General features: G+C 36.5%; 5 protein-coding genes across 6 annotated transcripts; 4 read left to right on the top strand and 1 right to left on the bottom strand.

Moving 5' to 3' along the window:
- Positions 1 to 3,706: 3,706 nt before the first annotated feature.
- On the top strand, positions 3,707 to 5,594 carry LOC102627110 (60S ribosomal protein L19-1). Its single transcript, XM_006488965.4, has 5 exons — positions 3,707 to 3,900; positions 4,474 to 4,596; positions 4,742 to 5,055; positions 5,243 to 5,283; positions 5,364 to 5,594. The coding sequence occupies exons 1-5, from the start codon at positions 3,789 to 3,791 to the stop codon at positions 5,386 to 5,388; spliced, it is 615 nt and encodes a 204-aa protein (XP_006489028.1). The 5' UTR covers positions 3,707 to 3,788; the 3' UTR covers positions 5,389 to 5,594.
- Positions 5,595 to 6,637: 1,043 nt separating this feature from the next.
- LOC102626649 (phospholipase D zeta 1) lies at positions 6,638 to 15,327 on the top strand. Of its 2 annotated transcripts, none has more exons than XM_006488963.4 (20): positions 6,638 to 7,188; positions 7,452 to 7,553; positions 7,665 to 7,774; positions 7,868 to 8,009; positions 8,153 to 8,323; positions 8,473 to 8,646; positions 9,228 to 9,470; positions 9,575 to 9,691; positions 10,437 to 10,576; positions 10,696 to 10,845; positions 11,366 to 11,522; positions 11,607 to 12,116; positions 12,503 to 12,613; positions 13,379 to 13,525; positions 13,610 to 13,807; positions 14,000 to 14,101; positions 14,282 to 14,413; positions 14,545 to 14,610; positions 14,697 to 14,758; positions 14,842 to 15,327. In XM_006488963.4, the coding sequence occupies exons 1-20, from the start codon at positions 6,967 to 6,969 to the stop codon at positions 15,086 to 15,088; spliced, it is 3,303 nt and encodes a 1,100-aa protein (XP_006489026.1). In that variant the 5' UTR covers positions 6,638 to 6,966; the 3' UTR covers positions 15,089 to 15,327. The 2 variants fall into 2 exon arrangements, with proteins under 2 accessions (XP_006489026.1, XP_006489027.1); XM_006488964.4 differs by having other exon boundaries at positions 7,172 to 7,188; positions 7,690 to 7,774.
- Positions 15,328 to 15,641: 314 nt separating this feature from the next.
- On the top strand, positions 15,642 to 18,215 carry LOC102626354 (probable protein phosphatase 2C 34). Its single transcript, XM_006488962.4, has 6 exons — positions 15,642 to 16,323; positions 16,406 to 16,666; positions 16,750 to 17,061; positions 17,151 to 17,268; positions 17,383 to 17,606; positions 17,688 to 18,215. Exons 2-6 carry the CDS (start codon positions 16,427 to 16,429, stop codon positions 17,916 to 17,918), a joined length of 1,125 nt encoding a protein of 374 aa, XP_006489025.1. The 5' UTR covers positions 15,642 to 16,323; positions 16,406 to 16,426; the 3' UTR covers positions 17,919 to 18,215.
- Positions 18,216 to 19,177: 962 nt separating this feature from the next.
- LOC102625855 (uncharacterized) lies at positions 19,178 to 21,743 on the top strand. The gene is made up of 8 exons (XM_006488960.4): positions 19,178 to 19,534; positions 19,631 to 19,761; positions 19,866 to 19,943; positions 20,048 to 20,092; positions 20,176 to 20,220; positions 20,292 to 20,343; positions 20,745 to 20,841; positions 21,310 to 21,743. The coding sequence occupies exons 1-8, from the start codon at positions 19,243 to 19,245 to the stop codon at positions 21,473 to 21,475; spliced, it is 906 nt and encodes a 301-aa protein (XP_006489023.1). The 5' UTR covers positions 19,178 to 19,242; the 3' UTR covers positions 21,476 to 21,743.
- A 1,027-nt stretch (positions 21,744 to 22,770) lies between these two features.
- LOC102625570 (uncharacterized) lies at positions 22,771 to 27,215 on the bottom strand. The gene is made up of 7 exons (XM_006488959.4): positions 26,505 to 27,215; positions 25,857 to 26,054; positions 25,003 to 25,275; positions 24,341 to 24,443; positions 24,110 to 24,228; positions 23,808 to 23,984; positions 22,771 to 23,573 (listed from the first exon to the last, which is right to left on the bottom strand). Exons 1-7 carry the CDS (start codon positions 26,787 to 26,789, stop codon positions 22,812 to 22,814), a joined length of 1,917 nt encoding a protein of 638 aa, XP_006489022.1. The 5' UTR covers positions 26,790 to 27,215; the 3' UTR covers positions 22,771 to 22,811.
- Between the last annotated feature and the right edge of the window lie 693 nt (positions 27,216 to 27,908).

Genomic DNA, 27,908 nt, shown 5'->3' on the forward strand with positions numbered 1-27,908 from the left:
CGAGCGTGTTCAGATGGCACGAAATGCTGCTAACGAGGAGCAAACACATGAATATCGTCCCGGACTTTTTACTTTAACAACGGAGAATCAAATCACCAAAAAAGTTCCCGGAAAATCCGATGTTGCTGATGAACCCAGTCATTCTTTGTCGAGATCCGTTTCAGCCAATGCTCGACGATTTGCTCTGATCGACTCGTCAGTTTCTTCCTGAGCCCAGACATTCTTTGTCGTCTCAAATACGTAGCTGCCTCGTTATCGCTATCGGTTTCCTTAATTAACAAGGTCCTGGAATTTTACGAGGGCGAAGAGCCCCCTGATGGTGATAGCCGTACATGCTGAGGGAACAAGGCTTGTGGAGTTTACGAATTCAACAGAAGATCTTGATAGCAAATAAAGATTTGGATGTTATTCATAATAATCGTTATCCTGAAGAATATATATTTATCATCATCAGATGAATGCTACAGTGATTCGGCACCTGATATTTGGAAAGCAAGGAATGGTCCTGTTTTGAAATATAGTCCTGATCTGATAATCCTGAAAGATGTTGCGAAATGATATCTAGGTGTTCGGAACAAATTTCCACCACAACCCGTTTTAGGTAATGGGCCTGCCGGCTTAGTTAAAGTGGAACCTCAGCCAGGACTCGAGATTGCGGATGTTGGAGAATAAAAACTGTCAGATTTGTTCCAAGCAATTTCCGGTTGGGATGGAGATTGTTAAACCAGCTTGCTCGCACATCAAAAGGGGACTCTTGCCTCTCGTGTGTCGATTTGTTTTCTTAGAAACTTGATCAATAATTAGTTGTGATCTCATTATTAATTTTTAATCAATTTGTTCAATTTGAAACTTGAGTTCTCTCGCACTTCTGTTTTTGTTTTTTAAATCTTTCTACGGATTTTTTCCCGTTTCCATCAAAATTCGGCTATGTTCTTTTTTTTTTTTTTTTTTTTTTTTAGTAGGGTTACAAAAGAGTAAAAGATGAACATTTTAAATTTTTTATTTCAAACTTTATCCCAAATAATGTTTGTGGTTGACAACTCTTTACAAAATTAAAGTGAATTAAGTATATTATCTTACTAACTAATTGATACATGTCATATCATTTGGGATGTGTAGCACTATTGTCACTAGTAGAGCTTTTACATATATAGTTTTTACTAAACAAACTTTATTTGTTTGGTTGTCAATAAATTTTTTTATAAAAAAAAATTATAAATTATTTTAATAGTCAAGTGTTTTAAAGTTATGTTATTATAGGAGTGAAAAAAAAGTGAATTATAATTTTAGACAATTTAACATTTTAAAAAAGCTTTACAACTTCTACTAGTAAACGTTTAAATTAAAATACTTTTATTTAATATTCAAAAGATCTACTCAAAATATAACCAAACAACATTCAAAAATTGTGAAAAGAACTTTTGGAATTAAATAACTAATATGTTTAAGAAAGCTTTCCAATCTCTACTAGCAAAAGTTTAAATTAAAATAGTTTTATTTAATTTTCAAAAACTCTACTCAAAATATAACTAAATAACATAAAAAATTGTGAAAAGAACTTTTAGAATTATAGAAGCACTTTGACCATTAACCGTGCCAATTACCTAAGATGCAAAAACATGGGTAGATTTCAAAATGGTAAATTATTTAACTGTTGTTGTGTGGCATTTTGTTGCAAATACGACAGTAACAACACAAAAGCATTTTGGATGCTAAGCATTTTGTCAAGTTTATAGTTAATCTCGACAAGTGACATTATTTCGTGGGAAAGTGGCTTTCTTTATTCAGCACGAAATTCAAATCACTTCCTCCTTATTTGATGCAAACCCCACAATGAAACTTTAAAACTGATACTTAATTTTAAGTTTCAACTTCCTTAAAAAGTTCTAAATAGATTTAAGTAAAACAAAAACCTTGACTCAATGTTTAAGAAAACATGAACGGGAGGTATAGAGAAAGATATTGATGCCACACTCAAGATTTATATGAGAAGGTGAGTGATAAGTTTATTTTGAAACGCCACAAGAATGCAAATTCTTGATAAGTTCACTAGTTCTCTCAAAGAACCAAAGAAATAATGATCTTTCAAATTCAAAAAAAAAATATTCATCTCTAATTGTCTTACATAGTAAGGTTACTGAGTTTAAATAGGCTAATAGAAACCCAAAATCCTAAATATACAAATGGAAACATTAAAACAACCCTCCAAGCATAGGTTTGTCAAAGGATGCTCCAAAAATCTTCACCAACCCATTATTATTAATGTTAGTCATTGACAAACTTAATGATAGCCTACCATAATTAATGCTATCATTACCAGACATAATGCTAGCCCACTATCATCAATGGTAGACTTACCTAATACATTGATAAACTTGAAACAGAACAAATAAATGAAGTTGAATAAACAAAAGAGTCGTTGGAATTCCCAAACCTGAACAAGCTAGAAGTTATAACTCATTTTAGAGAACTCAAAATCCAGTTCTGTAAATTGCATTGGAAAGTTAACTTAATTATCCTTCCAACGATATATAGCTTGCACATTAGTTTTGACTCAATCAATACCAATTTTATAATGAATTTGCCTTTTCTGTATTGGATCCAAATTATGTATTTGGCTGCCCAATAACTTGAATAATGCCAACAATGCCTTATCTTCTCTCCAAGCCCAATTCATGATATCTTGCATCTTGAATTGTATTTTCAGTCCACTTTTTCTCAATTAATTTATTTAAAACAGTTTGCATCCTTTTTACTCTAATTCTTGCCATTGAGCCTCTATAAACGTGCAAAGGATTACTTAAAGCTTTAATGGTATTCCCTTGATGGTTCTCATCACTATTATATATATAGTATATAATAGGCTGATTTTGTTTAATACGCACATGTATTGATAAAACTTTAAAAAAAAACACTATTTCTAGATTAATATACATTCATTCATTAATAATTTAATAAATTATTTATTTTTAATGGATAAATGAATAACTTCATTGAAATAAATTTCATTCTTAGTCCTAACAATATTATTTATAGATATTTTACTATAATAAAGTACCTAATCATAATGGAACAATGTAAAGAATGATTGTTGCCAATAGAAAATAATACCTATCAAGGAGTTAGTTCTTAAGTTAATTTTGAAGTTATTTATAAATTTATGATTTTTTTGGACATGCTTGTTTTGTACATCTTAAAAGTGAATATTTCTCTCACAACTCTCTTAAATATTTAAATAACTCTTACTCACGGATCGGTAGAGTCAACAAATATAGCCGTGAGATCAAAGCTCATACGGGCTGGTGGCTGTCGTCGCACGGCTATATTTGTTAGCTCTAACCGTGGCCCTCACTCATTAGTCTTCATTCAAAAGCAGTTTTTCCTATGTTTAATTATAAAGAGATTATGTGTGAATGATTTAGTTAATGTCTTTGTCCTTTATTGTAATCCGTTGAGGCTAAAATTATAAACATAACATAGGGGTTTTTCAATTTAAAAAAAAAAAAACAAAGGGGTTTTAATAAGGACTTCTGAGGGGTGTCAAAAGCTTAACTCTACCCCATAACTGCTACAACGAAAAGCCCATAATAGAAGCCCAATAAATTGCCCAAGTGTCCAGCAGCCCATATTGGCCGATTCGCCATCTGCATTAATCCTCTTTCAAAACCCTAACACATACATGTCCTAGCAATCTATAATATAAAAGCCGCCTCCACTCTAAATAGCAAAAACCCTTGTTGGTTGGCCACCGATCGCGAGAGAGAGAGGGGGAGAGAAGAGAAGAGAAAATGGTGTCGTTGAAGTTACAGAAGCGGCTCTCCGCTAGCGTCCTCAAGTGCGGACGTGGCAAGGTCTGGCTTGACCCTAATGAGGTCAACGAAATCTCCATGGCCAACTCCAGTACGTCTTGCTTTTAATTTCTCTTTGCAATTTCATCATTCTATTTATCGTTTTTGGGTAGTTTATATGTTCTTTCATAGACTTGATTATGTGAATCTAAGTTATTGTGAACCCTAGATCTGGTAGCTGAAAGGTTTTGTGAGGGCTATATTACAAATTAATTTATCGATAATAGAGAAAAGCTATTGTTACCTTAGTGGTTTTTTTCATCAAGTGTGATGGCTTATATGAGTATTTAATCTTCTTCTTCTTTTTTCACCTTAGGGTTTAATTATGTGGTGATGGACTTGATATATCAAAGTTTAGGTGGCAGTTTAATTGTTATACAAGTTTAAGAAATGAGCTTCTAGTGAGATTTTTTGTTATTGATTATTTCAGCGTAGGATATTAACTTGGAGCATATTTTTGGTGAGCAAAGCAATGATTATTTTTGGAAATAACAAAAGTAGAAAAAAATTATTGTCACTGGCTTGTGCTTCTGCTTAATTTTGAAGCATAGGATCTTCTCATCTGTGTGTGAAAGCCACATCACTTCAAAATCTGAAATACCCTCTTTGCTGTTGCCGAGTGCAGGGCAGAACATTAGGAAATTGGTGAAGGATGGTTTCATCATCAGGAAGCCAACAAAGATCCACTCCCGTTCTCGTGCTCGCAGAATGAAGGAAGCCAAGAGGAAGGGCCGTCACTCTGGATATGGTAAGGATTAGTCTGAAAATTAGTCATGCCCCTTTTTTCATAATTGTTTTCTGATGCTGCATGTTTCAAATGTCAAACAAGTCATGGATTGGGTTTCTTTATTCTGTCTGCATTGCTGAAAAAAGTGTTATCTTTATGCTTTCAGGTAAGAGAAAGGGTACTAGGGAGGCGAGGCTTCCCACCAAAATCCTCTGGATGAGAAGGATGCGTGTGCTCAGGCGGTTGCTCCGCAAATACCGTGAGTCGAAGAAAATTGACAAGCACATGTACCATGACATGTACATGAAGGTCAAGGGTAATGTATTTAAGAACAAGCGTGTCCTCATGGAGAGTATCCACAAGTCAAAGGCTGAGAAGGCAAGAGAGAAGACTCTTTCTGACCAGTTTGAGGCTAAGCGCGCCAAGAACAAGGCCAGCAGGGAGAGAAAGCTGGCCAGGAGAGAAGAGCGACTAGCACAGGTTAGTTAATGGAAATATTATACATGAATGGCTAAATGGGTTCACAAGTTTCTACTTGTGTTTGCATAATATGTTCTATGCTTCTAGTGGCATCTTGCATAAGTTATCAAGTTCTTTGTTGTGTTTGCGTGTAACGTACTCTGCTTCTAGTTGCCTTGTGACCTAACTTTGGTGTTGGACATGGCAGGGACCTGGAGAGAAGGCAGTACCAGCACCCCAACCGGCTGAGTAAGAAACTTGAATTTTACTTGATTTGAGTCATTGTGCAACTGAAATTTGGCGTATTATACATTTCTTGACTTTTGCAGGGGAGCTAGGAAAGCTAAGAAGTGATTGCTGATACATCGATGATGGAGACTGAAGATTGACAACTTATATATGTTAATGTTGGTTCTGGTTTCTTTGTAGGAGTTTGTTTCCCAAGTTATTTTGTTTTCTGTTTAATGGCAAATTATTTACTTACAAAGCCTTGAATTTTGGAACCATATGAACCGTTTGTAGTTTCTTGTTATGTTGAATGATGAGTATTATGTTCATTATCTCTGTTGGTAAATTTTCAGTGTGCGGTATTTGTTGAAATTTCCATTTTTGATTGTTTAGCGCAATACTCTTTTTGTTTAAAGTCAGAGGTTATGTAACTTGAGATGCTAAACTTATGCTGGTAATGTTATCTCTTTCCGCCGCTAGATTCTTCAGACTTGCACGGCACTCTTTTTCTTTATTGTATTTTAAGTCAAGTTTTCTTGTTATTGAAAACTTGAACTAGACATGTCAGCCCATCGAGCATATGAAACCTCAAGTCCTTGAGTTAATTTGATAACTGGAGGGTTAGTTCTTGGTCTGCATCTGCTGCTAATTTTTGTTATTAAATTGTCAAAGATTGTCAATTATGGTTAACTATCTATAATTATTGGATTATCAGTTAAAATTTGTTATAACAAAAGTTAAAAGATAATGATACATTTGAGGGGTTCCTCACTTCTTGTTTTGAAGATGATACGTGTAATTTACCAAGGACGTGTAGACATTGCCGTTCATTGTTGATTATTAGCTGGACTTGGACCAAGCTTAAAGCGTCTGATTGAAGCTAAAGTCGGTGATTCCTCCTAAAATTACAATTAAATAAAAAAAGACAGTTGAGTAAGCTTATCATTAAGCCGACCACGAGAACTAGGAGCAAAATTATGTATATAAACTCCTCTTGCGGATTACTCATACGAGAAAGGGAACGGAACGGTAGTTAAATAGTTTACGTGTTACAGAAGTTTATTGTGATATTATATACTCATTTTATTTAAATAAATCGATGTGATACAATATATAATATTGATGTCCCAAGTCGTAATGTTATATCAATTATTATAAGATCTCTAGTTCAAAAAAAAAAAAAATGGAGTAGCTAAAATATCCCAAATTAATTTATGCGAATGGAGTTTGTATCACAATATTATTGTCTGTTTACATTTTGATCCAAATACCATTGGTTTTAATTCTTTAAAGGCAATAAAATGAATGATTCAGCATTATTTAATGTATTAGAACTTTCTGCTTGTTTTCTAAACACAATCGGCTCTAATCCAAATTCCAATATGCCCCCATTGAATAAAGTGGCAACTAAATTCCAAATTTGACACATCCTTCTGGTAGTTACTTGAATTCATGAGCAAACCAATTTCCCGAGACTCTCTCTCTCACTGTTTCTTTTACTTTTCAAAATCCCAAAACGACCCCAACAATTCATAACTACTCCGTCGTTTTATTTTATCTCTTAACTTTGAATTTAAATCAAAATCCTTTTACCATAACAATTCTTTGATTCGGGAAAACATCTTCATTTTTTCTTTTTTGGAATCAAAATCACAGATTGGTTGATTGACTGTTAAATTAAATCAATATATTTTAAGGAAAGGAATGGCATCGGAGGATTCGATACCAGGGGTTGGACTCCGGTACGTACAAATGCAGCAGGAAACGTCATCGTTCTTCACGTCGGTCGGGTCGGGTCCCGAACCCGAGCCGGCTCGGATATTCGACGAGTTGCCTAAGGCTTCCATCGTCTCCGTTTCGAGACCCGACGCTGGCGATATTAGCCCCATGCTTTTATCTTACACCATCGAAGTTCAATACAAACAGGCACGATCTCTTTTTCTTATCATTGATATTCATTTTTTAGTTATTCTCTAACAAATCGTTCAAATATAATCGAATTGTGACTATTTATAGTTTGTATTTAAATCCGAATTAAGTTCAAGTTATGATTATTGCAATGCTTGAGTTTAATAAGAACTGCTTTCGTAGAGCGCAATTTCGATAGCTAGTAAGTGCTCTAATTACTTATATCAAGTCCATGAAAGTGTGTCTTTTATCTTTTACTGATTACATACTGTTTTCGCCAGTTCAAATGGAAACTCGTAAAGAAAGCTTCACAAGTGTTTTATTTACATTTTGCATTGAAGAGACGTGCGTTTTTTGAGGAAATTCAAGAGAAGCAAGAGCAGGTATGCGTTGTTGTAACTTTTTATGTATTTGCGCCATTTTGTCAGTTTATTTATGATTTGGGAAGGTTTAGGAGTTTGATGTAAATTTTTCATTGGAAAATTATATTAAAGGTTAAAGAATGGCTTCAAAATCTAGGAATGGGAGATCACATGGCAGTTGTGCAAGAAGATGATGAAGGTGACGAGATCGCTGTTAATCATGATGAGAGTTCTAAGAAAAGGTCTGTTACAACTTGTTATGATGGTCATGAATGAAAAATATGACCTATTCTTCAATGTTTGTTATAGTTACAAAGTGAGGTTTTTGTGTTCAGAGATGTTCCGGCAAATGCTGCTCTGCCAGTTATCCGGCCAGCTTTAGGAAGGCAGCACTCGATGTCAGACAGAGCAAAAGTTGCAATGCAACAGTATTTGAATCATTTTCTGGGAAACATGGATATCGTTAACTCTCGAGAGGTATGCTTGGCATTTTCTCGTAATCTACGTTAGTGTTATTTGAATTTTTTTTTAAAACATAATTTTTGCATTTCTGTTTATAAATTGATTTGAATAACATTGAAGAGTTAACTTTCTTCACAATGAGCAATTTCATATTGTAGGTTTGCAAATTTTTGGAGGCTTCAAAGTTGTCGTTTTCACCAGAGTATGGCCCTAAGTTGAAAGAAGATTACGTAATGGCAAAGCATCTACCAAAGATTTCAAGGAATGATGATTCGAGAAAATGCTGTTGCTGTCCCTTGTTTACTTGTTGTAATGACAATTGGCAAAAGGTAGTGTAATCATCCTCGAAGTTATTGAGATACCATTTGAAGATTTTATTAATTAAGAAAGTCTTTATTCTATTTTATCAACCTTATTTTTAATTTTGTTAATTAATCCATGTTGTTATTCTTTCCTTTTCTTTTCCCCTCCTGCACAGGTGTGGGCTGTTCTGAAACCTGGATTCTTGGCCTTGCTGGCAGATCCTTTCGATACCAAGCCAATGGATATAATTGTTTTTGACGTACTACCTGCCTCAGATGGAAATGGTGAAGGTCGAGTATCATTAGCAACAGAAGTAAAGGAACGTAACCCTCTACGCCATGCATTTAAGGTAATTAGCAGTTAAGCTGGGGAAAACACTGAATGAAGCAATTGAGGGTAAATTTTCATTGTTATAATTTCAGGATAAAATCAGTCCACTAACTTCTAAGAAATTGCCTGGGAAAACGCTGAATTAAGCTGTTGGGGGGAAACTTTCACAGTTATAAATCTTTATATATCCTAACTCTTAGTCTGAGCTGAGTTCAGTAGATTTCTTTAGGTCTTCTTTGTCTCTCATTTCTATTTGTATGAATTTTACATATCTCAATGCTGAGGTCGACACCCACTTAAATCCATGGATTTATAGTCTACACGCTTGTTCAGTAGCCCTAGTTGAGGAATTGTGTGATTTAGAGTTGGAAAAAATTGTTGATGCCAAAGTAAGCTAGTGCAATTTATTAATTTTCTTGTTGTAGTTAGATTATCTTGTAGTTTCTTTAAGTGGAGGCATAAATATGTGATGCAAATTGTGATGAACTTATACTCTACTTATTGAACTTATGGTGTAATTGATTGGCTGGTAAAATTGTATATCTCATGAACGGTTCCAGAAAAATTCACCCTCTAACGAGTAATTGGAAACTTCCAAAGGTGACTTGTGGGGTTCGGAGCATAAGGTTAAGGACCAGGACTGGTGCTAAAGTTAGAGATTGGGTTGCAGCAATTAATGATGCTGGACTTAGGCCTCCTGAGGGCTGGTGTCATCCTCATCGCTTCGGTTCTTTTGCTCCTCCGAGAGGTATGACAGATGATGGAAGTCAGGCTCAGTGGTTTGTAGATGGTAAGGCGGCCTTTGAAGCTATTGCTTCTTCAATCGAGGATGCTAAATCAGAGGTCAGTCCCTTCCCCATTAGAGGCACTGAAATACTGCTGTTAAGATTAATTATCCTATCTTTTTGGCTTCAAGTATCCATCAGATGATTGGAATTTCTTTGCAGATATTTATTTGTGGCTGGTGGCTGTGCCCAGAATTGTATCTGCGACGTCCGTTTCATGTTCACGCTTCCTCAAGGCTTGATGCATTGCTGGAAGCCAAAGCTAAGCAAGGAGTTCAGGTATATGTTTGGGATTTTCTTTTTCCTTTTCCTGTTCATGTTATTATTTTGACATCTGGGTTGATGCTGCTATTATTTGCACTACTTTTAGTGTTCTACAATTGGACACATACGTGGTGTCATGATGAGTTGTGAATCATTTCTATCGAACTGAATTCCTTTCTCCTTTGGATGCAATATTCTATTTGAGATACCATGAGGATAAACCTTTTGGAGAAATTTATGCACCCTTTTCACTGCCAATATTTTCTATAGTTGTTGCCTAGAACTTTGCATGGAAAGTGGACTTCAGTGTGCTGAGTCTTGTTAACATTTGTTAAACTACCTCTGAGTACTTGCCTACTAATCAGCTTTGCGTCAACTGAATTGATTATGTATCTTGTCTCATTAGTGAATATGATAATATATCTTGTCTCATGCTTGAATTGGAGCACAAACTGCCGTCAATGGTACAAATTACAACTACCATTAAAGCAATATTTAACTCATCAAAAACGTAAGAGATAACTTGTTGCAGAGTACTTTAGCTCAAAAATTACAGCCATCTAAATTCTGCGCATGTTGGCTGCTATATTATAACTGTTATCTTTTTCTAATGTCTAATTTGTGTGTTTTTAATGTTCAGCCTATGTCGATCCAAAATTTTGGTGTTTCAACTTGATTTCAGATTTTTGCTTCAGCAGGATGTCACTGCTGGCATTTCATTTGAGTGAATGATGGTATTAATGTATTCTTATGATTGCAGATATATATCCTTCTATACAAAGAGGTTGCACTTGCTTTGAAAATCAATAGTGTGTATAGCAAGAGAAAGCTCCTTAGCATTCATGAGAACGTGAGGGTTTTGCGTTATCCCGATCACTTTGCTTCTGGTGTTTATCTATGGTAAGGATCTGTGGAAAAATGTAATAAAATATTTGAAGTTGTTAAAAGTATCTCTTCTCTCTTCTGGCATTATGTTGGATTTTTTTCATTTTCTGATATCTATGTTTGATAACATATAGGTCCCACCATGAAAAACTTGTCATTGTTGATTACCAGATTTGCTTTATTGGAGGACTGGACTTATGCTTTGGCCGCTATGACACATTTGAACACAAAATTGGTGATAATCCTCCTTTGATATGGCCTGGAAAGGACTATTATAATCCAAGGTATGTTTATCCTTTATGAAATAGTTCTTTATTTAAAATGTTTTGTGCATTTGTTGGAAGACTATGGTATATAAATGCTCTGGTCTATGTGATTACTCTTGAACTAGTGTTTGTTGTCACCAGTTTGTATTTGTATCCTGGAACTTGTACCATATAGGTTGTCTAAGAAGAATATTACTAGGTGTGGAATGTAGCTTATTATGCTACTTGGTCAAAGTAAAATAAATAACTAGCAGTTTGAAGGTTTTGATGTAATACTTGGGTTAAACTTACCCAAGATTTTGCAAATAACCTTTGATGGGCAGTGCGATGAGGAAAAGACAAAGATTTTTGTTTGGAAATGTCATAGTTTGAAATTTGGTGCAATAATAGGACTTAGTTTTGCTTGCAATCTATTTGGCACGGTCGGAGTTCGATTATTGTGTGTAGAAATTTAGTCCTGAAATAAACTTATGGTTCGTTGGAAGCTTGCAAGATTTTTAGTTGATTTATGTAATGATCTTTCCTTGCATTTTTTCAGGGAATCTGAACCAAATTCTTGGGAAGATACAATGAGAGATGAATTGGATCGTGGAAAATACCCTCGAATGCCTTGGCATGACATACATTGTGCCCTGTGGGGACCACCTTGTCGCGATGTAGCAAGGCACTTTGTTCAGCGCTGGAATTATGCTAAGGTTCATGCTTTGTTTCAATAATGTGATTCTGTAGGAGACTTAATTGTGATTGTGTAATTTTAATATGGGCATGCATTTTTTCAGAGAAATAAAGCACCAAATGAGGAAACAATTCCGCTACTTATGCCTCAACACCAGATGGTTATTCCACATTATATGGGCAGAAGCCGAGAAGTGGAGGTTGAAAGTAAAAATGTGGAAGACAATTCTAAAAGCATCAAAAGACAAGATTCTTTTACTTTTAGATCATCTTTACAAGACATTCCGCTGCTCCTGCCTCAAGAGCCAGAGGTGCTGGATGATTCTAGTAGAGGTCTGATACCTAATGGGTTGGACTATACCACAACCAAAAGTGCCTCTTTCCGTTACCAGAAAGCTAAAATTGAACCAGTAGTTACAGATATGCCTATGAAGGGCTTTGTAGATGACCGTGATTCCCCTCATCATCATCTCAAAACGTCACTGGATGTGATGACACTGCCTGGCACTAAAAGTTCAGATATAGAGTGGTGGGAGACACAGGAACGTGGTGATCAAGTGGGCTCAACTGATGAAACTGGGCAAGTTGGTCCACGTGCTTCATGCCGTTGTCAGGTTTGTTGTTCCTCATGTAGACATCCGAAACATTTTCATTGTAGACCAAACATGTGCAGCTTACCTTAAGGTTTCTGATAATGTCATTAAGCTCCTCTGATCTCATGGTTACTATTTACTTTGAGGTTTTAATTTGGTGTATTTTCTCTCCAACTGCAATAATAAGATGCTCTATTTATTTTTTGGCATGTATGCTATATATAAATTTACAAGTTTTACAAGGGATACATTTAATCCTCATTGGTTTTTCAATTGGCCAATGTGTTTTCTTGTTTGTCTGTTATTGTCTGTTACCAATTTTACTGTTTCTCCTCCTGAATTACTTTTGTATTGTTAACTAAGACTTTATATCCTCTGCCATTCATTAATTGCCTCGATTTTTTCAGATTATCAGGAGTGTCAGTCAATGGTCTGCTGGAACTAGCCAACTTGAAGAAAGCATTCATTGTGCTTATTGTTCCCTTATTGAGAAAGCAGAACACTTTATCTATATAGAGGTATATATTTGGAGCTTTTATTTTATAATTATAGCTTCTTTTTCCATGGTAGCTGTAGCTTGTACAGCACCTCAATGCCAAATAGGGCCATAGGCCTGCCTGAAGCTCACCCTAAACTTTAGTCATCTATGCTGCTATCTCTCCGTAAACTTTACATCAGTTTTTCTCATGGCATGCCCTAAGCTCTCCTAGGTATAACTGTTTCAAATCAAGTCAGGATCAATCTCCTAGGTACATCTGTTTCAAATCAAGCCAGGATCAATCTCCTAGGTACATCTATTTCAAATCAAGCCAGGATCAATCTGAACATTCTAATCTCATTTTAGAGACAAGACTCAATTCATTCTGAGCCAATTCATTTGTTTATCTAGGATGCTTCCTTGATAAAATGCAGTGATTTATGGTAAAACTGATGAAGAGATGAAAGGAAGAAACAACTTTTTTGGAATGACTTGTAAAAAAAATTGAACGGTTCTTATAATGAAGGGAAAGGTCGTGAGGCTGTAATTTTAGTAGAATGAATCAATCAACACACGAAGCACATTGAAAACTGAAGTAGTTGGGAAGTTTTGCCTTCTTCTGAAATGATTATACTCTTTTATCTGTGGAAATTTTTCATGACAAGTATTTTTATACTTTTCAATCTATTGTTCTTTATGTAATGTTTTCCCTGTTTCCTTACCTGAACTGAAGGAGGTTTGCGAACTTGTTTTATATGGTTTATCATCCTGACTGTTGTTTAAACCTCGGGCAACATGTTCCCAGAATCAATTTTTCATTTCAGGACTTTCAGGAGATGAAATTATACGGAATCGTGTTTTGGAAGCATTATACCGACGTATATTACGAGCCTACAACGAAAAGAAGTGTTTTAGGGTTATTATTGTCATACCTCTGCTGCCAGGTTTCCAGGTTCTAATCCTTGCATGATAATATTGTGAAATTGGAATTTAAGCTGGTTATTTTTATACTGAAACTGAATCCTAAGCTTCACAGGGTGGTGTTGATGATGGTGGTGCGGCGTCTGTTAGAGCCATAATGCACTGGCAGTACCGAACCATTTGCAGAGGACAGAATTCGATATTGCATAACCTTTATGCCCTTCTTGGTCCAAAGACTCATGATTACATTTCTTTCTATGGTCTTAGGGCTTATGGTAGACTTTTTGAGGATGGTCCAGTGGCCACCAGTCAGGTATTGTCTTTAACCAATACAAATGCTATATGCATCTGTTGTCAAATTAATTCCCTGATATATTGGCAAATGTTGGTCATGCTTTTTCACAATGATCTACAATTTCTTGGTAACATAATTTTCGAAAGGTTGAGTGCAGATCATGATTCATGAATATTTGAGTTGATTCATTGTGTTCTAATTCTTTTGCAGGTCTATGTACATAGTAAAGTTATGATAATTGATGACTCAATTGCTTTGATTGGATCAGCCAATATCAATGACAGGAGTTTACTTGGTTCAAGAGATTCTGAGGTATCAGTTGGTTTATATTTATTTATTCTTAGGTGGGAACTTACTGACCTTAAAGTTAATTAGCTAAAACTGCTAAGGAAATGCATGGAGATCTTTTGACCAGTCCAAAATCTGATGCTCAGAAATATTAAAATCTTCCATCACTTAAATTTTCCATTGATGACATGAGAGTTATTTCAGATTGGAGTACTAATTGAAGACAAAGAGTCAGTAGATTCATTTATGGGAGGAAAACCATGGAAGGCTGGAAAGTTATGTTTGAGTCTTCGGCTTTCGCTTTGGTCTGAACATCTTGGTCTTCGTTCAAGGGAGGTTAGTAACTCAACCATTTACTTTCCCGTAAACACGTATATGCATTATAAGAGCATTACTTGCCAAGCCCTAAGAGCATCTAATGTTACTCAGCTGATTCTGAATTCTTTGACCATTATTTCCTCCCGTAGGTCAATCAAATAATTGACCCGGTCATTGATTCAACTTACAAAGATATATGGGTTGCAACAGCAAGGGTGAGCTGAAGATATTGTTCATTTGTGCTTCTGAGTTGTTTTTGCTTCCAAGAGTATTGACACATATATTTTTATTCATTGGGCAGATGAATACCACCATCTACCAGGATGTCTTTTCTTGTGTTCCCAATGATCTTATTCACACTAGGTATGATTTGCTTGTGACTTATTTCCTTCACCTACTTGCATCGTGCTAATTTATCATCGTGTTTAAATACGATTTACATGCAGAGCTGCAATTAGACAAAACATTGCTTTTTGGAAGGAGAAACTTGGCCATACTACTATAGACTTAGGAATAGCTCCTCGGAATCTAGAATCTTATCAAAGTGGAGATATCCAAAAGACCGATCCCTTGGAGAGATTACAGGCAGTGCGTGGACATCTTGTTTCTTTTCCTTTGGATTTTATGTGCAAAGAAGATTTAAGACCCGTTTTTAATGAGAGCGAGTATTACGCAGCTCAAGTTTTTTACTGAGCTTAGAGAAAGCGCAGGGTTGATTTCCAATTTGCGGAAAATCCCCTTTTTTTAAAAAAAGGCAAAATGCACAGAAACCACACGTACAGAGAAATAGACGCAGAGAGGGGCATATTGTTTTTACACTTGCCCCTTGAGAAACCAATTTGGAACCGGCCATTGTATAAAAGTCTTCAAGAATACTAATTTATAATACAATGTTGTCCTTTTCTTATCAATAACTGTTGTCACTTTGTCTATTGTTTCTCGTTTATTAAAGAATTGTGTGGCTGTGTTTTGCTAAAACCTCCACAGATCACCAAACAATTTGAATGCCCTCATATAGTTTAAGAACCACAGCACCTTAGGATGGTTCTATTGGAATATTAAACAAGAAAAGGATGTATCTACAAGCCTTCAACAAACGCGACAGGCACCGGCCACTTTACGGAACAAAAATCTGGTTATTGTCCATGTGCTTCAAGCCTTCAACTTTATTTTTGCACTAAAAAAGTTGTGGATTTAATCAAAAGGGTTTGCAATCATATGTTTCCATTGACCTTCAGAATCCACGGCCCCCCGCAATCTAGCGGCTTTCGTTTAGCCCCGTGTTTGGTACCTTTATTAAAGCACAAAAATGATATCTTATCTTCTCAAAATAAAATAGACTCTATTGATAAATTTGGTTTTAGGAAATTAAATCATCATTAGACACTAAACCAACCATCTTATTTTTAATTCAACAAACCTTCACAATCATCATTTCAATAATCGTTTAGTTAACAACTCCGCTAGATATAGTTCTTTACTCGCATCCAATTTCACCCACAGAAATATCTTAATTAATTACCGTTTAACTTATAAATTAATATGTTTTTGACCGACTTTACTTGTATATTCCAATTTGATTGTCATAATGTCATATTAAACCACGTCGTAGGTTAGTGGGCATGACGTTCGATCTTAAGGGTCCCCTCCGAAATGTCTAAAATACCCATCGTAATTGCATTATTTGGTAGTCAAAGTTAGGGCGTTGTAGTAATTTCATTCGTCAAGGCCATACAACATTACGTCGATGCACTTTAAAAGCTTTTGCAATTTGGAGGCAACAAACAATGGAGTATAAGCGACACGAAGCTCATTCCTGTTCAACTATTTGCGGGGTGACGTGATATTCCGGCCGTTGACACCATCTTCGCTGCCCAGGTGTCCACTTTCAGACAAACAACTGATCATTTTCCTGACCGTAACAAAGGGTTTGTGTTATATGGAATTTGTTCTCTTTTCTTTTTCATCCTTCGTTTGTATGGAATACATGGTGATGTTATTGTAATGCAGAGACAATATATAAATATCAATATGATTTTTCCGTCTCTCATCGATGGGTTGGCGAGGACTGTGTCGATCAAGAGAGGGAAGAATTGTCGAAATGATTCCGGAAGAGAAGCTGCAGAAGCTTTGGCAAAATCTGCAAGAAAGAATGAGTTGATGTTGAGTTCTTCGGGCATTGTTAAGTCCAATAAGTCTAGTAACTTCGCCTCTGTTTGCTCCAAACGAGGCCAGAAAGGAATCAATCAAGATTGCGCCATTGTCTGGGAGGTAAGAACAATACAACTAAACTAATAAAGTGTCCCACTTCATGCATAGTTTGCTAATTTTTATATATTTGCTTATTATTATAGGAATTTGGATGCCAAGAGGACATGGTGTTTTGTGGGATATTTGATGGGCACGGACCATGGGGTCATGTTGTGGCCAAAAGGGTCAGAGAATCAGTGCCTTATTCATTGCTGTGCAATTGGCAAGAAACATTACTATCTTCAACTTCACCTGCCATGAATCTCGATCTTGATGGGAATCGAAACGTTCCTCAGTATGACATATGGAATCAATCTTGCTTGAAAACTTATGCTGCTATTGACCAAGAGCTTAAGCAGCATACTGGGATTGATTCTTTCCGTAGCGGTACCACAGCCCTGACCATTGTTAAACAGGTTCAATACTTAAAAAATCCCTCTCGCGTAGTGATGAGAAATAGCTAATAGTTGAATCAAATTTCTCCTTAGTTTTGATTTCTCTTCAGGGTGAAAGTCTTGTGGTAGCAAATGTTGGGGATTCTCGGGCTGTGTTAGCAACTCTTTCTGATGACGGCGATTTGGTACCCTTTCAGCTTACCGTAGACTTTAAGCCAAATATACCAGGTCGGTTCTCAATTGTCTCATCTTCTCTTCGATATTTCTGCCTCGTGTAGGTGTATATATGTGTACGTGTTTTAAGGTCTCCGTACGTGTTCTTGTCTTCACTGGCCTATACAGAGGAAGCGGAGCGAATAACGCAGTCCAAAGGGCTTGTGTTTTGCTTAAATGATGAGCCGGGCGTATACAGAGTCTGGATGCCGAACGGTGAGACTCCGGGGCTAGCCATGTCAAGAGCCTTGGGTGATTACTGTGTCAAGGACTATGGCCTAATCTCTGTGCCCCATGTAACGCAAAGAAACATAACAACACGAGACCAATTTGTCATTCTGGCATCAGACGGGGTACGTATTCACAAATTAGAATTATCTTTTGATCTGAACTAACGTCAATGTTTGAAAGATCAATTATGGATTTTTCTTCAGGTTTGGGATGTGATTTCGAACCAAGAGGCGGTGGAGATTGTTTCTTCAATAGTGGATAGGGAAAAGGCAGCTAAAAGATTGGTGGAATGTGCTGTTCGGGCATGGAAATATAAGAAACGAGGCATTGCAATGGATGATATTTCTGCCATTTGTCTCTTCTTTCACTCCTCATCGTCCCCTCAAAATGTGGAGCACAATTTGAAGGATTCAAAACTGCAGGCTGGCATTTGAATGAATTTGAAAACAAGAGCTGCTTCTCGGCTGTTGTTTCTGTTGCCAAAGTACTACTTGTATGTATACATATGTCGGCGTTTTGTACGCGACAGTCTAATATAAAATTACACATGAGAGAACACAGAAGTTGAAGTGACCCAAGATTAACGTAACATTGTTTCCAATGCTTTGGTTGCATCTTGTTTGCAACATCATGATTTCATTTTCATATAATGGCATTTACTATCACCAAATTGTACATCTATGTTGTGGCTATTATTAAATTATAATATAAACTACCCGATAATTATTCAATGCGTATTTGTTAGTAACATTTACATTAGAGAACTTCAAGATATATCTAATGTGGTGGAGGAGATCTAATAACAAAAGAAGGAAGAAATGAGATGATATATTTACATAGAATCATTATATATTATAAATTTCCACATGTTTTAAAATATGAATTTGATACATGATTAAATTGGAACTAAATAATAAATGTAATATAATTCCACAATTAAATTTTAAAACGCGTGAACTTTCCACCTAATATTCTTGATGGATAACCAACCGTGATTAAATGTAAATTTTTTTTTTCAAGTACAATTGAGAAACTCAAAAGATATATGCATAATTTTACAGAAGGATGAAAATATTCCAAACTTGATTAAAGAAGAATGCTTTATATATGTAACTTGTACATTAGTAATGGTTTTGTAGGAAATGGACAAATGAAGACAAAAACAAAATTACTCATAATTAAGGGGATAAATTATAAATAGGAAAATTATCAATTGTATACCTTATTATCAAATTTACTACAATACTTTTAGGGTATATCAGTCATTCATCTTAAGTTGACAAAATATATTGTCGTTCACCAAACCTTAGTTGCCGTTTAAATATGATGACGTCAGAGGGGTAATATGATCTTTTCATATGATACAAGTGATAATTTAAAGGTATATAAATAAAAAAAATTTAAGGGCATACAAGTACTAATTTTTAAAGATAAAATTATCAATTTACTTTAATTTCATTAACTTTCAAAAATCAATTAACAATTTAATGGTCAGCAAGTAACTTTTATTAATTTAGGATAAATGATTAATACATTCTTAAAATATTATAATATTTTTTATAAATGCATAAATTTAGGATATCCGAATGATAATTTTTGTTAAGACACTTTCATGGGACACGTGCATTGCATGTGATTAATCTTCATAGACGAATTTACTAAAAAAACCCCACGTTGTAACCAAAATGTCAACTACGTCCTCCGGCCACGACCTTTCGACACGACGACACAACCACCCCCACCGGCTCCTCTTCTCTTATGAGCACCTCCGCTTATATCCGCCACACCTGTCCACTCGCGTCGTTCGCGTGCATACCACGCTCCAAAGCCTTCTCATTCCAACTCCGGGTGTCGACACACCCTCCACTACACTCCTCTCACTGTAAACTCCACCGCCGCCGTCCTCCGCCAATGTCCTCCGACCACGCCGGAACGAATTTCCCGGCTAACAAGCTGGAGCCGATTCAGCTTAACGATGAGTCTGATTTTTACCAAATCACCTCCCCCGATGGTCTCATTTCCATTTCTGGCTTCGGTTCACTCCTCTCCGGTACGTATAATTGGCCAATTGCCATATCAATCATAATTGATGATCGTTTTTTTTGTTCTTTTTGAAAGTATGCAATACGGTGCGTTTTGCGAGCAGAGAATAGTGCGAGAAGTACGTTCCCAAATCTGATCAACTTCAGAGTGGCGAAGCTGCACGGATTCCGCCGCGTGTTCGCTCACGTGGCTCCGATCTTCTTCGAGCGTGGCATTGCCAAACCTAAAACTAAGGTCACTTTAAATCTGACACGTGTCGCTTAATTTTTTTCCATTTGTTACAATCTGTTTGTTTGCTGAGGAAATTATAAAAGATTGAAAGTTTGAAATGAATTCAGGAGATTTCGAGCTTGAGTGTGGAACCATGTGAAGGACAGACACTGATTGTTACTGTTTTTGAAATTAAAAAATCAGAGGTATAAAATTGGAAGAGCTATGTACTATGGTTTGCTCATTTTTGGTTTCAGATTCTGAATGTTCAGAGTGATACTGAATTTGTTGTTAATCTCTACAAAGTCAGATTCCGGCATTCATCAAACGAGAGCATGAGTTTCGTTTTCTAGCTGTAAGTCGGGTTTACTATCTTTTTGTTAGTTTCAATTTCTGGTATTAAGTTTCATCTATTCATGCATAGTTTCCTCTCTATAGGTTTCACCGGAAACACTTGATGGGAAGCCTTTTACCAATCGCGCGGTATGTAAATTTGACTATATATGTGGCAGTTTTATCTCATTCTGTCTCTTTTGATTGGGTCTGGCATGCAGGTGCTGTGTGCTCGATCTAGTGATGAGGAGTTTTTCCAAATTAGATGCAAAGGTAATTATCTTCGGCGCTCTTGTTGTCAGAAGTGTTTGAGAAACTTCGTATGGGATCTATATTTAGCTTTTTTAGAACAGATGATGTTGCTGTGGCAATTTTATATCTCAGTTTGGTTTCCCATTGTATCAACCCACTGGCTAGTTTAGTGGCTCTTTCTTGTTTGTTGTTTCTGAAAAGTTGGCATAGACTTCGAATTACATCAGATATGTTTCATGATTGGAATTAAGGCTCTCTGTATAAGCATATCAAATACCATGTATGAGGACTGTTGAGATTACCTTATGTTGTTCATTTTGGGTAACGTATATTTTTCAAATTTCTGCATCTTGAATTTGTCGTCATTTTCTTTTCATCTCTCTCTGTAGCACACTCTATATCCTTGCTATTTTTGTTGGCAGGAAGCAAAGAGATATATTTTCATCATTATGGGCGATACAACATTGATAAGATTTGGAGGGATGATATCTTACCTTGCCGTGTTTATCTTCGGCATTGGTAAGTGCTGCGTTTTATGTTTGCCTATTTATTCTATAAACTTATCATGAGTAGACTGCTGCGTGTACTCATAACCAAACTTATTCATGAAGCTAATGACTGATGTCTTGAAGTACTCTAATAGTCAATTGCATGAATTTTTTTAATAAAAAAATCTCCTGAGAAGCCAAAGCCTTCAAATGCATGCATACCCACAGGAATATTTACAGAAAAATTATAGCTTTGATGCCTCTCATTGATCTGGGTTTAAAACTTTTAGCGACATCTAGTGGCAAATAATAATCTTTTGCTTTGCTGCCTTTTTCTTCTTCTTTTTTTTTTTCCAGTCATTGCTGTTTTATTTCACCCTGCCCAGTATGCTTTAGCAGCTTCCACAAACTTGGTCATTCCTTGCATCAAGAGCTGTAAACTCTATTTGCCATGCTAGTATCTCTACTCTAAACTGAACTTGTTGAAATGCCTCTGTAGTGTGTTGGCAGCCAAGAATCTTGGAGATGAAGCTTACAACAACTTTCTGGATCACACCTCTCTTGGAGACTGCAAAACAACCATCCGTGAATACTTGGCAACAACTGGAGCAGGCATCATGGAAGAGGAGCCTCCAGAATCCCTCAAGACTCGCTACGGTGGGTAATTGCAATAGAAAGGGCTGACAATTCTGCAGAGAAGTTTTTATTGTATTTGGACATGAAGACAAGCAACGGTACTTCAATCATGGCCATTGATGTGTTTAAAGTTCGACAATAAACCTGAGGGGACTTGCTTTGTTATATTGCATTATTGTTATTGAATCTGCAAAATGCAAACTGGAGAATAAAACAAATCTTCCTGTGATTGTTAGTTGTTACAAGAATATATTAGATTATTAGTCCCCCTACATGTGGGGTAACAATGTTTTGAGACTCCAGTGAATCCAACACTAAATATTGGGTTTTGATTGTTCAAGATTGACACGATAATTGAACAGGTTGGGTTTGTTTATTGCAATTGCAGAGAAGGGGGAACAGTAAACTTAATCCCACAAGAAACCTTGTGTCCCTGTAAGAGCTGAGTGCTAGAAGAAGATAAACATCTATCACACATTGAAATTTAGCGTGACGGAAGCTATATTTCAGACTCCATAAATTCAGCTATAGCAACAGCATCAAGATGGCAGGAGATAATTGGTAAAATACTGGTTTTGTCCTATTGGTCAAAATAGAAATGTTCTCAAAAGTATATTCTTGTGGATTTTGTAATTGAGCATTATTGTGGATTGAATGGAAGAAAAACAACAGTATTAAAATAACCTTCTAAATCACAGTAAAATATCATTTTTCTGATGAAGATACTGGAAGAAGAATGATCTTACATTGGTGTGACGGTGACTCGTGAGTGACAAATATAGCGAATTCCTTTATGATTAATTTCACATTTTAAGATAACTAAACAAGATCAATGTTAAATAATATTTGAACATTATCCGCAGATGTCCTACTTCGGTTTCGTAGCTTTTTTATGCAGCAATTGTTTTGCACAGATGATGAAGGCAGCAAATCCCACATCGGTTTCCAAGTGAGGTCAAGGGTTGGGAGCAGCTATTTAAAATCCACGAGACGACGTTGAAACCCAATAACCCAGTCCTGTCAGGGGTGAAGGGTGACTCGTCAATGATCGTTTAGAGACGGCGGGTCGTGCCAACACCTTGTGAAACGAACACACTGTCTTGAGACGAGTGAGTTCCCACCCTACTTCGGTGGAGCTCGCCCGTCAATTTTTGGAAGCCCTCGCCTTAGGGCCGGGCCTCACAAATCCCTAATTCTCAACGCAATTTCGTTTTTATTCGCTGAGTACGGTATTTCTTGACAAGGGGCATATTTTTAGAGGATGTGTTGGCAAATAACTTTTTACAATACCTTGTACGCTTGTGCTAAAAGCTGATCATATATATCACTCAGAATTCGAAACGCATTTCATTATCTCACAATTTTCTATTCTTGTAATATTACACAATTACAGGCGGCTTCTTTTTGAAGTTCACTGACTAGCAGCTCTATCATCTTCTTATACATGGGCATATAATGATCATTAATCATCGTTCTTGAAAGCCGGATTTTATTGTACAGTTTTCTCGGCGTCTCATATATACCAACTCGTTCCTCAACTGGACTGTCACCATCCAAGTTGGTAGTATCAGATGAAGGTACAGAGACAACATGCATGATTCTGCCAGGGGGATAAAAGTGATGGCTTTCCGTAACATCTGATGAAGAAATGGAAGTTATGCTTTCAGATGCTTCGGCTAGAACATTTTCTTCTTCTGTAATTTCTTTTACTGCAGCAGCTTCTTCTTCCTGAGCTTGAACATCGACTTTGTTTTCCTGCCTCTTGAGTTCCTTCTCTAACTGGTACCATAACTCGCCTTCAGAAATGTTTTCCACATTGGATCTAGTAATGCATCCATCCACCGAAATGAGCTCTTCATCTTCGTCTGTATCATCATTTCCCAATCCACTACTTGAAGAATGATATTCTATTTCAGAGTGCACAGAATCATTTGTTACCACAGCAGTCATACCACCAGCTTCAGAGCAAGTTTCAGTTATTAGAGGAGCGTCAGGAATATCCTCAACTTTGGAGGTTGACAATGGACCCACAGTTCGTCTACGTGGACCTATGCAAGACCATGATGACAGAGATGGGCGGGTTTTGACCACAGCTTCAGCAACATTCTTTGCACGCTTCATTACAACCTAAAATTTTCCAAGCATAAATCAAATGTTATAGTCTCAACATAGAAGCAACAACTCAGAGGGAGGGGAGAAGCTGCAGGAAGAACCTTGGATGGAAGTTTAATATTCTACCATAAGTAATTCAGAAGACTCAAATTAATGTGTCAGGATAACCATTACGTCATGCTCAATTCATGGCAAACAAAGGAAAACATTATGAAAGTCGCATTACTAGATGAGTGGCCTAGACATTACCTGAGTAATGTTGGAGACAGGTCGTAGAAGAGCACCTGCACCAACAACCCTAGCTCTTGCACTAGCTATAGAAGGTAAGCGAGACCCCAAAGCAGATGCTGAACGATAAACAACATTCAGGACCCTTGTACGTTCGACCTGGTCCCTCAAATCATTTAACCAAGATGATGCTGTGACCTGATAAGAATTTGAAAAAGGATTGTGACATTAAATAATACAAGACAGTTTAGACTATGATCGTTAAGGATCGATGTTATAGAGAACATAGATTCTTTTCCACTAAAGAGAAACAGATACAGAACCTCAAAACGAAGATCATCAATAGAAGCAGTGGAGAATGTAGGCACTAGATCAGATCCATTAATAAGAGTAGTAATAAAGTGCTTGCCTGATTCTGCCAAATCCCACGTCATACAGGCAGCTGCAAAACAGTACTTCAAGCAGTTAGATATAGCAAATCACGCTAAAGCAGAGTTATTGTCATTTACATATGGAACAAAAAGAGACAGAAAAATGAAGTAGCCAGTAATTACCTGGTGCAAATGCGAAACAACTACAAGAGGAGAACTCTTTCTGCTCTCTCAGAACATAAGTTAATAGTGCAGCAGTACCACCGCCCAGTGAATGCCCAACAATCTGAATATGAAAATGAAGCATTGGATCAGGTCCGCATACCAAGGACAAGAAAGCTTGTAGCAACAAATAAGATCAGTACCCATATAAGTAATTATAACAGAATGATGATAATATGTTTCGAAAAAAGGAGGAAAAAAATGCTTTCTCCAAAACGAGATATCTAGTGATGGAGAGGGATTATAATAATAGTGTTTCAACATCCAATAACACCTTCTAACGGCTGGAAGCTGACATCAACATCCATGAATTATTAGATACTATGAATCTGGATTTGCTGACAAAGATCAAATTGATTAACAGGTAGAAAATAGAGAGGTTTCAGTTAATGCAAAATATTTTCGGAGGACCGAAATCTATTTATATGAATGTTGACAGAAACATCAAAATACAGCTCATTTATGCTGTAAATGAATTTCCAAAATGAAATTGACTTGAATGCAACCATTGGGTGTAGGCACCAGTAAACCATCTGATTTGCCCCAGGGCATCTCCTTTGACCCAAAGCAAGAGAAACATTAGGATTAACAACATGATTGTCAAGAAGATACGCATTGATTACCTTAATTTTGAAGTCAGGATATTCACCAAGAGCCTTAAGCAGGCAAGGTGTACTAAGCTTTGCAATCCAACGAGCTGCAGCAACCATTCCACAGTGCGCGTATCCTAAAACCAAATTGCTTATCCCACCATCATGTAAAACAGAATGGTGGAAAGGGACCACCGCACCAGTTACTGCTGTTAGTGTATCTTTGATGCTATGAGTACCACGAATCAATAGAAGGAAACATTTTGAATTTTTATCCCGTATAATTGTGAAAGCGGGCTTCAGAAGCTGCAATCATTATGGTGAACATTAAAAAAACATCACTCTAGTAATCTTCAAAATCAAATAAAACAAAGTTTGCCAATTCAGGCTCCCTAGATAATCCAAGGTAAATAGAATAAAAAGGAATTACTAAGAAATTGGAAGCCATACAAACATGCAGCTTCTTTTAGTGCAATCATATCAAGGGAACAGTTGAAAACAGTATTTCAACACAACATTGAAGTAAATAAAATATCAAGATTCCTTTATCACTTACCCATGCTTAGTATAGAACATTCCTAGTACTAAGTTTGGTAACACAGAATCATAAATTCTGAATTGAAATTAACAGGTATTATTCACACCAATCCCCAGTCTTTCTAAAAATACAGTCAACTCTATGTCCAAAATTTCAGTTGAAATTAGCTGGTATTAGTGTCACCAATCCCTAGTATTTCTAAAAATACATTCAACTCTATGTCCAAAATTTCAAACCACCATATACACCTACGAAAAAGCTAATCAACTTCAAGAAGTTAATTCAAAACAAAATGCATTCAGACTGTGACCACCTACTAAAAACAGAGGCAGTGCAGAGAGTGACCTACCCCCGCCTTCGGTTTTTGAAGTAGGACTTCTTCTTCAGAGTAACCGGCAGACTCTAAAAAGACTGGAAATGTCTTCTTTGAGAAGAGCATGCATAGAGTCAATAACCTCAATAAGTTATTCAATTCAACAATAATTTCAGGGCCTTTTAGTTGTATGCTCTCATTGCCAGCATATACACTCGCAACATGAAAATTACCCTGCAATAAAATAACACTCGATAACATCAAACAGCAAGAAAACAGAACAAGAAGATATTCATTAGTTCGCAATACAGAAGAAAATCGAAGAAATACAGCAGGAAGACGAATAAGACAAGCAAGATCACCAATAATCCAATCTTCTAATAGCATTCCATGAACTCAAAGGTATCAAATCAATAGTTCAAGCTTAAAACCCTGAAAGTTTATACTGTTTTTTCAATTAAAATGACTAAAAAAAAAAAAAAAAAATTTTTAGTTATAAAATACCTCAAATAACAGTACACAAAATCTTAATAACATGCATTGAGTTTCTTTTTCACCATAAATTAAATCAGCTGAGAACAAGATACACATAAGATTTTTTTTAAAAATAAAAAAATAAAGAAGCTAAATTTCTTACATTTTTTTGATAGAACAAAGAAACAGAGCTGAAAGAAATGAACTTACTTGTTTTCGCAAAAGATAATTGATGCCGAAAGCGAGGTCAGCAATCGGCCATTTACCCAAAGTCTCGGAGTAAGTAAAACGCAGCGTTTCAGACAAGGTAGTGATGGTCTCAATCCACGTGGCAGGCGCCTGTGCAGGCCTTCTAACAATCCGTCTCCTCACCGATCTGCTCGCTTTCGATAAATCTCCGCAGTCCTCCGCATCTTTCGACGCCGTTCTACGGCTCAGCACATAGTACAGCAGCACCGCCGCGGCCGCCGCCGTCGCCATTGTTCCCGCAGCCATCCGTTTCGAAGACCAGATCAGAACATCTGAAATTCTTTTTGAGATCGAAACGAAAAGGATAGCTAGCTAACGCGAGGGGCAAAAGTGAAATTTTTAAGAGAAAGATAATGGGCTTATAACGAGAGAGGAGTGTCGATTTCGAAACGTCGAGGAAGCTTTGTTTTGGGTTCAGTTGGTTTAGCTTTTAGTTTTTAGTTTTTAGTTTTCAGTTGAGTTTGTGTCAGAAGCAGGGGTATTTAAAGTACTAGAATATCCTAACCTCTTTAGTAAATTTTAGGCAGATTTGCGAAGAATGGGAAGGGTGTTTTGGTAAGTATGGAAAATGCACGTTGATGCAGAGAAGAAACAGATAAGAGGGGCGCGCACGTCAGGGATCTCAGTTGATAGTGGTGGATGAGACGAAAGGTAAATCCGGTGCGTTCCCTTTCTTTCACGGGTTTATTATTTATTTATTTTTAATTATGGAGTGGGAGAATGAACTATGATTAATGAAGATGAGGACAAATGTGTGGCGCTGGAAGGTGGGGCCCACAGATCGTGGGGCCATGAAGACTGGCTAGGCTGGATCCAACTCCACACGTAAATCTTTAAGTGGGCCCCATAACGATGGTTTCGGAGTTTGGACTTTTGGACCGTGATGTGAGAGGATGATGCGAGTGATGAGCTTAATAAAGCCCAACATTATTGGGTTTGTTTGCGGAATTTATTCCGATTGGTCCTACTTTTTAATGGCTGAAAATTTGACGTTTCAACTTAGCAAAATTCTCTATTTTCTTGTATATATATTATATACACGATAGACATTACACTCGTATGTTATTTGTTTATTGCTTATGATCGCTCGTACGACGCTGTACAATCTTATAAGTCATTTGCAAATCATTTGTGCATTATTTTTGGTCATTTTTATACTATGTTTATTCGAATATAAGAATTGAACTATCTCCTGTCAACAGTCATCAATTAGAACAATAATAATAATAATAATAATAATTGTTCTTTCTAGTGTCATTATCTAAATGGGATCTAAAACTAGGTAAGTAGCTTTATTAATGGTGACAGAAAGAAGAATCTGCATTGGATGAATTAAAACGTTGAATTTACAAATGAAGCCAAATA

The sequence above is a fragment of the Citrus sinensis genome, chromosome 1 (genome assembly GCF_022201045.2).
Source record: "Citrus sinensis cultivar Valencia sweet orange chromosome 1, DVS_A1.0, whole genome shotgun sequence".
Classification (NCBI taxonomy): Eukaryota; Viridiplantae; Streptophyta; class Magnoliopsida; order Sapindales; family Rutaceae; genus Citrus; species Citrus sinensis.